The sequence below is a fragment of the Asparagus officinalis genome, chromosome 4 (assembly GCF_001876935.1).
Source record: "Asparagus officinalis chromosome 4, Aspof.V1, whole genome shotgun sequence".
In the NCBI taxonomy this organism is placed as follows: Eukaryota; Viridiplantae; Streptophyta; class Magnoliopsida; order Asparagales; family Asparagaceae; genus Asparagus; species Asparagus officinalis.
Window position 1 is genome coordinate 9,310,882 of NC_033797.1, and position 12,005 is coordinate 9,322,886.

Sequence of the window (12,005 nt, forward strand, 5' to 3'; positions counted from 1 at the left end):
CTAAATTATCAATTTGACCTATAAAGTGACACTATTTCACCGGGGACACTTTGGCATAAAAAATTTATTGACAATTAGGCATTTCCAGTTACCAGCTATAAGTTTTAAGTGAAAACACAAGGGTTTTTTTATTGTCTAATTGTAGAATTTGGGAGGATCTGTAAATATGGGAGATTAGAAGCGCGTATACGCATAAAATACTTAATTTTCGCGGTCAAACTTGCTGTCAACAATATGAAATGTCTAAAGGTGGCAACTTTGTCACTTTTTATGCCAAAGTGTCGTCTGGATTAATTTATAGGGCAAAGTGGTAAAGGTAGTTGTTGACGGCTAGGTCACACAGTCAATCAAAACCGGACTCGGGGGTGTTCGGCTCGGGCCCTTGCGCCGGCGAGTGCAGGAGGGGCTAGCACGAGAGAGAGGGTTCGACTCCTCCTCCGACTTTATGCCTAGTTCTTGAACTGGGGTATCCGATCATGCTGCACATACAAGAAAAAAAGACTCGTGAGAGGGCGGAGATTGGTTCCCTCATGGTACCTCAGACGGTCAAGTCAGCGGGTGAGCTTGAGTGAGGTTTAAGTAGAATTGTCCAATTGGGCCTAAGGCTCGCGCTGGCCCGGTGCCCGGCCCGGGCCTGGCCGGGTCAGGCCCGACCGGGGCCTGTTTGGCCAGAAACGCGGGCCAGAATCGGGTTCCGGGCGTGTGCTTTGTCGATGCCCGGCTAGCCGCGTTATTATATATATTATATATATATATTATATATATTATATATATTAATTATATATATTATATATATATATATATTATATATATATATATATTATATATATATATATACTAATATATATATATATATATATATATATTATGATATGGTTATTAATATGTGTGTGTTATATAAGTATATTTATATGTGTATATTATAAAATTATAGTTATATAAGTGTATATAAGTGCATAAGTATAATCATATATAAGTATATTTCATTTAATATATATAAAAGTGTATCATATAAGTAAATTGTATAACTGTACTTAAATTAGCATAATGTAAGTATGTAATAAATACATATATAATATATATTTATGTGATTCTCTCTCTCTCTCAAGTTATAACTTATAAGTATATACAATTTGTTTGTGTAATATATGTATATATATGTGTGTGTGTGTACTCTCTCTCTGAGACTCTCTCCCTCTCTCTTAGCATGGTATATATGCTAAGATATAACAATATAAATATATATAATATAGTTATAAGTATAATTATATGTCTATATTATAGAATTACAGTTACATAATTATATATAAGTGCATAAGTATAATTATATATAAGTATATTGCATCTAGTATATATAAAAATATATCATATAAGTAAATTGTATAATTGTACCTAAATAAGCATAATGCAAGCATGTAACAAATACAAATATAACTATATAATACGTATTTATAAATATGTAATATATATTTATGTGATTCTTTCTCTCTCTCATGTTATGACTTATAAGTATATACAATATATTTATACATAACATATGTATATATAATACATAACTATATATATACTCTTAGCATGGTATAGTCGTATAAATACTAAGATATAAGAATATAAATATATAAATAATGTAGTTATAAGTATACTTATATGTGTATATTATAGAATTACAATTATATAAGTATATAGTATAATTAGCATAAGTATAAAAATATATAACTATATTGCATCTAGTATATATAAAAGTATATCATATAAGTAAATTGTACAATTGTGCTTAAATAAACATAATGTAAATACGTAACAAATACATATATAACTATATATAACATATTTTTAAATAAGTAATATATACTTATGCGATTCTCTCTCTCTCAAGTTATAACTTATAAGAATATACAATATATTTACATATAATATATGTATATATAATATATAGTTATATAATAATTTGTAAGTATATACTAATACATAATTATACATAATTATATAAATATAATAAGATTAAACTAATTTTAACAAATTTTTATAAAAAAAAGAAAAGGAAAAAGTGGAAATGACCGGGCCGACTCGGAGCCCGGCCCTCTAGGGTCAGACCGGGCCGAGCCGTTTGGACACCCCTAGGTTTAGGGGAAAGTCGGAGAGATTGTATCTCCCCTATGCGGAGTGCTCTTAGTATTTTTAAGAGAAGAGAGAGAGGAGCTATTAAGAGCTGGTCTCTTTGGCACTGTTTGGCAACAAGACATTGTGTCTTATTTAAGAGATTGTGTCTTATTGACTTGGTCAATAAGCTAGTAGAGCTATTTGGTGATAAAAAATAAGAGGAGATTATTTTGGAGACTGTGTCTTTTGCAAGTAGCTTTTAAAAAGCTACCTCAAGTAGCATTTGTCTTTGGGAAGGAGCTGCCAATTTTTCCTTCCGATTTACCCCTAATAATTCTAATTTCATATCAATAATATTGCATGTTATTTTTAGTCATTTAATAAATTTAAGCTAGCTGTACAGCTACTTTTGCCAAACAGCTCTAGTCAATTAGCTAGCTACACAGCTATCAGCTTTCAGCTACAATTTCACAGCTTTCAGCTAGCTTAACAGCTTTCAGCTAGTTTTGCCAAACAGAGCATTTGTGTGTGTTTGAAGTCTCTTTCTTAGAAAGAGTTTTTTTCTCCTTTGCTTGCCTTGGCTAGCTTGTTTCTATCCCCCCTTTTAGTTAGAGTTATACATGTATATGAAGTGACAGAGTATGTTAACAGTTGAGTCATCCCTTGCTTTACAGACGTCGATTGACGACTGGAGGGGAAATCACTTCGACGTGAGGGAGAGTCAGAATCCACAATTCTCAGGAAGTGACTGAGAAGTGTGGCAGGGGGCGCGCTGGCACCTAAAATGACACGCTAACACCTGAGTCATCCCTTGCTTTATAGGTGTCGGCTGCCAATTGGAGTGGAAGTCACTTCGACATGAAGGTGAGTTAGGCTCCGCAATTTCAGGGAAGTGACTGAGGAGTAGGGGTGCCAAACTGTATCCGTATCCGAGGAAATATCCGTAACCGTATCCGTTAGGATACGAATATGGTTACTCAAATCTATTACCGATAGGATATGGTTGCAGATATGATTTTATAGTGAAATATCTGTATCCGTATCTGAAAAAATCCGAATACATATTGGTAATACTCTTACGATAGTTTCGATTCTTAGATTATGGATTTGTGGTTAATTTTGATGATCAAGATGTCTAATCTTAGCTTTTCAATCATAATGAACATATTAACGAACTCTTTTTGTATCACATGACTATATTTTTCTGAATACTATCTAGTTTTCTCATATCCTTTTTGTATCCGCATACATATCCGTTTATATATCCGCATCTATATCCGTAACCGTATACGAATTTGGCGGATATGAATATGAATTTTTCTTACCGACATATATCCGTATCCGTATCCGTATCCGAGATGGGTAAGCGGATATGGATATGGTAAGTGCCATATCCGAGCCGTATCCGCTCCGTTAACACCCCTGCTGAGGAGTGGCAATGGGGCACACTGACACCTGAAATGGCACGCTGGCACATGATGGAACAAATCATTTATGTTGTGGTGGCAGGGTTATGATGAGACTTGTCTTAAGACTATAGGATTCGATAAGCATTCATAAGAAGGTGCTTAGAGTTGGTCTTATCCTTTAGCTTTGGCAAGGAGTGCCAATTCTTGAGTCGCCCTTATTAGTCCGTCGTGTAGACGATCGAGTGGAATGGTCGAGATCGAGTGGACGGTCGAGTGACGCTAGATGAGGCGGTTTTCGATAGGGGGATCAGCTGATCCTGCCTTTCGAGTCGACACGAGTGACATGGTCTCGACAAGTCGGCGGGGTCGAGACTTCTGATTGGGCTTTGGCCGCCAAGCTGGTTGGGGTCAGTTTGCTAGAGCTATAACTGCATTACTTTGTCAATACATGTATTTTAGGCGAGTGAACACCATAACAATAGCCCAATTTGGTAATTTAGCCTTTTTCTTGCACTAGTTGAGATGCACGTGCAATACACGTGGTTGAATATCATGATTATTTAAATTAATAACAATAGAGTAAAAATAAAAAAAATAAAGTTTTTTTGTGGGATTGGTCATCAATTCAATAATCTCTTTTTTAAATAAAAGATTATTATTGTTTCCTTTAACCCAGACTGTGGTCACGTGATCTACTATTTGTGAATTATAAACACATTAATCTAATACAACACATCTATTTATTAGTATTTTGAAGTCTTCAAAAGATGGATGATCATTCAATTTGTAAAAAAAATTTGCATATAAATTTACTTGCAATATGTCCATTAAAGTTTTAGTTGTGGTTTGACTCATATTCACATTAACTTTTAGTTATTGTTTCACTCATATTTATATTATCTAATATTCTCATTCAATTTTATAGCACATTCTTTGTATCATAGAAGTAAAATTGAAAAATTTATATTATCTAATATTCTCATTCAATTTTATAGCACATTCTTTGTATCATAGAAGTAAAATTGAAAATATAAAGAATTATTTTCTTACGAAATTAGAACAGGAAGATTATGATATATTTCACTATGTGCTCTAAATATATTTTTTTCTTTGATACAAGGTCCCTATCAAATCTTATCCTAAACGATGTGAATAAAAACTACTATTATAACTCACTTGCCTAGGGCAATTATATTGTATATAGGATACATAACTCATCTGGAATATCCACATCTGCTAAGTGGATTTTGTTGTTGTGAGAGCAACATGTTAGAGGCTCGTATTCAAACTTTTTGACTCTATAAAAGACACAAGAATTTGGAGTGCATAGCTTATATGTCGTAATGAACATATTTATTCGCGAAGAATTTTTCCAATAACGATATTATTACAGCGATATTACTATATATGATATTTTTAAATAAATTATAAAGTATATATATGGAAAACTCAATGCTTATAGTCAGTAGTTGGGCTCCACAAAATATGTTAACTTTACATTATAGTTTGCTATTTATAGTATTATTGACAATGTCATTACCTTTCCTTTTTATCTTATTATTCACATTTTTGTGATGTAAGTTCTCTTTTGCTAATCACTCAACTGAGTATATTTAGTTTTTATAATATCAGATGTTAGAATATTCTCTTCTACTTAAATAGTATTGATATCTTTTTTTAAAAAATATATACACATATTAACAATAGTATGTACTTCAATTCAACTCAAACATTGGCTTGAAGCCATTTAGAGTGAGGTCCTTTCTACGCTAAAATGGTGATATAGTGATTACAGAGTCTAAAAGTCAAAGAAAAATTTCTACAAAAAAGAAATAATTTAATGTGTCAAATTAAGAAGTAGTTTATAAATTATACATGGGCAGTGCAGATAGCTATAAAACGTAATGTATATATCTTCATAAAACTTCATAGTGAGTGACCAACTATAATCATCCTAATTTAAGCATAATTAATTATTATTTTAGTTACTAATTTGATACGCTTAACTATGAAATAAATCTCCAACAAAAATAAAAATAGAGACTGTATTATATATACTGTAGGTAAATAAATAAATGTTATTAGAGCTTCTCTTTATATTAAATTTAAAAGTAATAATTTAAATTATTAAGCACCAAATATTAGCTCATGTGAGAAAGTAAAGTAATCTATGGTCTATATACGTTTATAGTCAATCAATCAAACGTATTAAATTTATGATGACCACAATCAATATTATATGGTGAGTTCACATTAAATATAATTTACAAAAAAATAGTACACTAAATCAAAAACTTTTTAACCACTATATAGATTATCTGAAAATTTTTACATATATAAACTATATTGCCTAGGAATAGTGATGTGCGCACTTAACTATGGTCTAATAATCTTATCGTCATTGTTTCCTTCAATCCAAACTGGTCTATTATTTGTGAGTTATAAATATATTAATCTAGTACAACATCTCTATTTATTAGTATCTTGAAGTCTTCAAAAGATGGGTGACCATTCAATTCGTAAAGGAATTTTTATATAAAATTTTTGCATATATAAATTACACTGCCTAGGAACAGTGATGTGTTGTACACTTAATTATAGCCTAATAATCTTAAGAACGACTTACTCTTTAATATCATCATTAATTAATGTATTTATGCATTACACTAAAAACACAATAAAAATTTAGAAAACTACAAAAGAAACACCCTAAATTTTTTTAAAAATTGTAAAAAAACACCATAAAAATTTGTAATTTACAAATACTCAAAACTATTAAATATTAATTGAAATCAAGAAATTACAAAAAATCATTAAAAATTTTTCAAACTTTGGAGAGGTAATTTGCAATGTGCTAAACTTTAAGTGTGTTTTTTCTATAAATTTAAATTTTAATAGATTTTCAATCATTTATGTTCTTTTTAAAAAAGTTACGGGTAATTTTGACCATGAAAGGTTTTTCCTAAATCTATACTTTTAAAGTGAGTATGATATTTTTTTTTATAAAATTTTATTTTTCTAAGGGTTGTTAGTAATTTTGTATATTCATTTTTGTGTCCATAGGTTAGAAATTCTCATGATATTTTTTATAAATTATAAAAATTTGGGGCTTTTTGTAAATTTTTAAACTTATAAGCATTTTTTACAGATTATAAATTATTTATAGACTATTTATAATTCCTATGCTTTTAATTTACTAATGAGTTTGAAATTCTCAGGGTGTTATTTATAAATTTTGAATTTTAAGGTTTTGCTTGTAATTTTTAAAACTTTAATAGTGTTTTCTTTAAATTATAAATTATGTAGGGGATATTTGTAATTCTTATACTTTCAATGTACTATTAGGTTAGAAATTATCAGAATTTTTATAAATTTATAATTTTCAGGGTTTTATTTTACAATTTGTAAAAAGTTTAGTGTTTATTGTAAATTCCATAAAATTTTGGGAGTTTTTTGTGTTATTTGTAGAATTTGTAAAAAGTTTAGTGTTTATTGTAAATTCCATAAAATTTTGGGAGTTTTTTGTGTTATTTGTAGGTTTTTAGTGTGTTTATAAGTTTAAATTTTTGAAGGTGTTTGTTTATAAATTTTGAATTTTTAGGGGTCTTTTTGTAATTTTTAAAACTTACAAGATATTTTCTCCAAAGTTAAAAAACTTTTAGTTTCTACCTAGCATATATCTTTTAGATTCTCACTGGATTAAAATAACCAAAATTTATAATTTTTTAAGATGTTTTAATAAAATTTTAAATTTGTAGGGGTGTTTTTGTAATTTAAAAAACTTAGAGGATTTTTTTACAAAGTCCAAAAAAATTTAGGTGCTGGCTAGCATATGTTTTTTAGATTTCTTTATCAAACGTATTTTCTTTATCCAAATAAGTAAAGGATTTGAATTATATCAAACATATTTTTTTATCCAATAACATGTTAAGTCTCATTTTAAATATGATAAACCACTTAATTACTAATTCAAAGAAGATAAGATAATTAGAATAGATTAGGATAATAATGTAATATTTAAAAAAGTTGAGGGTAATACTGACCATAAAAAGATTTTCCCGAACTCGTACTTTTAAAGGGAGTATGATAAGGGGCTGTTTGGTTCGCTATTATAAGGGGTGGAAAACTCAGAAAACCACTCCACGTCAGATTTTTAGCCCTCCACGTCAGCTTTTTTGTTTCCGTCAATTTCTTTGTGCCGCTTTGGTTCGCTCGAATGGAAGAGGAAAAACTCTGCTGAAATCGCCGCCAACTAAGATTTTTTTCTCTCTCCGATTTCCTTTCCCAACCAAGTGAAATTGATAAAAACTCTGACACGTCAGATTTTTTTCCTTCTCTGCTTTGTTTACAAAAGTTTTCTTTTTTTTTTCTATGCGAACCAAACACAAGAAAATAAATACATTGGTTTTCCATCATTTTTTATGTGCTAACCAAAGCAAAACAATCTATTTCTTAGAAAAGTTTGAAAAACTCAAAACTTGTATTTCTTTACATGGAATTGCATTTCTCTATATCAAGGAAACGAACCAAACAGCCCCTAAATTGCAAAGAATTTTCAATAACCATGCTATAATAATTATTATTTTTTGGCGAAGAAGCCCAGCTCGTTGAGTACAAGAGGTCATGCGATCCAAGCCCAAGCCCAACTCCAACTCCAAAATAGAAGTAGGGGCACTTTAGTCTTTTCGAAGCAGACCCCTCCCATTTGCAGCTATATAATCAGTGGTTAGGGTTTTTCATTGAAACCCTTGAACGGGGAGCCGTCGATGCGAAGCAGAGCAGGTCAGTGATCTTTTTCTTTTTCAGGGTTTTAGGGTTTGAATGTGGACCGAAATCCCAATCCAAAGAACCAAATGAAATAATTTTAATAACCATTAATTCTAATTTATCTGATGCCGATATGATAGCTCGATTATATATATATTTTTAAATTTTGCTACAACTTTGAAAAAGTTCTGATTTTGTGATGCAGATATTGGTGCCTTTTTATGAGTTATAAATTATAAATTTATCGTTTCTAGAGTTTAATATTAACTTATCACTATTATTAAATAAATTGAATGCATAGTGTCTTAGGGTTTCTGTGGCGATTTAAATACCATTTTAACATACATTTCAATGTTCACTTTTAGTTTTAATGTTATAAAAAATGAAGAAAGTTGTGATTTTTGTATTTGAGAGCTTGATACATATTCTGGGCCTATTGTGTTTTAATCTTATAAATTGTTTGCTTGTTGATCAGGTTGTGGTATTAAGTGGTTACTTTATTGAATTGATTGAAACGACAGGTTGAAGGAGGAAGAGGAGGATGTCTCACAGGAAGTTTGAGCACCCAAGGCACGGGTCCCTTGGTTTCCTCCCAAGGAAGCGAGCTTCTCGCCACCGTGGAAAGGGTAGGTTTTTTTTTCCATATTTTGATTTGATACGAATTGAATCGGATGTATTGTCTAATTTTCTCTTATTAATTAATTACAGTTATCGATATCCCGCGATTATGTTATGTTTTATGTAGCTAGGGCTGATTATTTATTGTTTCATTAGGCTTCAATTACAATCAAGCACTAAAGTATTGTGTTATACTTGTAGTTTATGATCTTTTATATAAGATATTAGCACTTCGTAAGGGTACAAATGCTAAGAAGATGTATTCGCTGTTCATCTTAATGCGTGTGAAAAGATCTCGAAACTATTCAATATCTACTAAAGCTTGATATGTCGAGTTTAACTTGGAGATATCTTCTTTGTATCTATATGCTCTGGCTTCCATATGAACCTAAATTCCTGCAGAAAAGCTGTTTTATGCAATGGGTTGTTGTAATAGAATATATTTTTGATAATTTCTTCTTTTGAGTAAATTTTAGACATAAAGCTCATAATTTGCGAAAACTTGAGTTTCAAATTGATTATTTGATATTTTAGAAGAACAAGTTGTCAAAAAGGTCTGTTCCATTGGTTTTGGAAGTTCGACTCATATTTCAGAATGGGTTTCATTGAAATCTATCTTCAGGGTGGTTTTCCAATCTCATTGTGTTCTAAAATTTAGTTATTCTATTACAATGTTTTTCAAAATTAAATCGTAGTTTTTTTCAGATTTTTAAAGCTGATCTTGTATATGTATCTGTTGACATGCTTAACTTTATGGTCCAGAATATTTCCCTGTCTTTCACTTATTGGTAGTTGTTTATCAAGAATTTGCCTGTCTGTTCATAACTGATTTGTCTTTGTCATTTCTGGCTGCAGTGAAGTCCTTCCCCAAGGATGACCCAACAAAGCCTTGCAAGCTCACCGCATTCCTTGGTTACAAGGCTGGAATGACTCATATTGTCCGTGAGGTGGAGAAGCCTGGATCAAGTAAGTGATTGATAACGAGATTTTATTTCACTGTTGCTTTAGGGGTCAATCATTGCGGAGGGAAACAGATTGATGTTACATTATCGATGTATTTTTTCCTAAATCTTCTAATCTTGTATTCTGATGATGTTTTCTAAGTGCAATGTTTTCCCGGCGCTTTACATTGTTCCCCCTGTCAACTTCCTACTTCACATTTTTATTTTGTGCAGCTGTTTTGCTGCTTCGTATGCATGCTCTGTTAACCTTACTGCAAATTCTTGCACCGCGATCTTCTCTTGGCACGTGAAAATTTAGATGTACTTTTTGGATTTCAATTTTTCCCACAATGTGCTTGACAAAATCTAATTTTCTACGACTTTGCTTTTTATGCATATTTTTCATTTTTTCTATTTCCATAATATACAGTGCTAATTTTTATTTTTTAAAACTTTTTATTGTAACTAGTACTATTCCACCAATGCATATTGAACAATATATTCTCCTCTCTCAATAAAATTTTTAATCGACTATTAGCACATTATGTGCTTGAACTGGATGACCCTGGAGTATTAAACTTATTTTACTCATGTTTGTTTAACTTATTCAATGTCTTGGGCCTCTTCATGATATTGCTTGACATGCAGAGCTTCACAAGAAGGAGACATGTGAGGCTGTTACAATTATTGAAACTCCTCCCTTGGTTGTCGTTGGGGTGGTTGGCTACGTGAAGACTCCACGTGGTCTTCGGTCTCTCAACACTGTATGGGCTCAGCATTTGAGGGGTGGTTGGCTACGTGAAGACTCCACGTGGTCTTCGGTCTCTCAACACTGTATGGGCTCAGCATTTGAGCGAGGAGGTCAGGAGGAGATTCTACAAGAAGTCTTCGGTCTCTCAACACTGTATGGGCTCAGCATTTGAGCGAGGAGGTCAGGAGGAGATTCTACAAGAACTGGTACAGATCCAAGAAGAAGGCCTTCACCAAATATTCAAAGAAGTATGAAACTGAGGATGGCAAGAAGGAGATTCAGACTCAGCTTGAGAAGATCAAGAAATATGCAAGTGTTGTCCGTGTGCTCGCCCACACTCAGGTTGTTATTTCATGTGGTTTTTTTTCCGTATGCTGTGATTTCCTTATAAAAGTAGTATTGTTGTTTTATCTTAATAGATTTTTTTCTAGATCTCAATGTTCTCTATAGGATTCAATGTTCTAGAGCTATCTGATATGATCTCGCTGTCCACTGAATGACTGTTTGGGTCATCTTAACATGGCAACTTCTACTCTCTAGTTTCTTATCTACCAATAAGTATTTTGAGTGGAGAATCCATATACTGATGAAATATATATTAGATAAACTATAAATTTGAAACTAAATTCAAATTAAATTAATATCTTTGTTGGCACTGCATTTCTTGCTCCATCATTTAGCAATGTTAGTTTCTTATTTGATGGCATTCCATGTATATGCCTTTAATAATAATGTTTCTACAAGTCATATACAATAATATCTGCTTCTATCTATTTTCCTGCTGTGTTCTGGATTTTGTAATTAAATTGGTAGAATCTAAGGATGTTGTCCTTTTTTCTCTCCTCTTCTTTATTTATCTTACAACGAAGTTTGCTCTGTTTTTGTTGTCCTTCAGATCAGAAAGATGAAGGGTTTGAAACAGAAGAAAGCCCATCTCATGGAGATTCAAGTGAATGGTGGAACTATCGCGGAGAAAGTTGACTACGCTTACAGCTTCTTTGAGAAGCAAATCCCAGTGGATGCTGTTTTCCAAAAAGATGAGATGATTGATATCATTGGTGTGACCAAGGGTAAGGGTTACGAGGGTGTTGTCACTCGTTGGGGTGTCACCCGACTTCCTCGTAAGACTCACAGAGGTCTCCGCAAGGTTGCTTGTATCGGTGCATGGCATCCTGCTAGGGTATCTTTCACTGTTGCTCGTGCTGGTCAGAATGGATATCACCACCGTACTGAGATGAACAAGAAGGTCTACAAGCTTGGCAAGGCTGGAGATGAGTCTCATACTGCTGTGACTGAGTTTGATAGGTAATTTTCTAGTATATTTTTAGTGTAAAATTTACAAAACCCCTCAAACTTTCAAAATTATGTTAAAACCCCTTTGAACTATTTAAAAAACTCATAAATGGTGTTAACAGAAAG

At 32.0% G+C, this 12,005-nt stretch overlaps 1 protein-coding gene across 5 annotated transcripts in view; it reads left to right on the plus strand.

Moving 5' to 3' along the window:
- Positions 8,193 to 12,005, plus strand: part of LOC109836556 (60S ribosomal protein L3-like) — a 4,711-nt gene continuing 898 nt past the window's right edge. For 2 of the 5 annotated variants that reach the window (XM_020404483.1, XM_020404480.1), the window contains exons 1-6: positions 8,193 to 8,291; positions 8,798 to 8,902; positions 9,750 to 9,860; positions 10,484 to 10,619; positions 10,760 to 10,928; positions 11,482 to 11,891. In XM_020404483.1, the coding sequence (XP_020260072.1) occupies positions 8,818 to 8,902; positions 9,750 to 9,860; positions 10,484 to 10,619; positions 10,760 to 10,928; positions 11,482 to 11,891 (911 nt within the window). In that variant the 5' untranslated portion in view covers positions 8,193 to 8,291; positions 8,798 to 8,817. The other 3 variants (XM_020404484.1, XM_020404481.1, XM_020404482.1) reach the window with 3 other exon arrangements.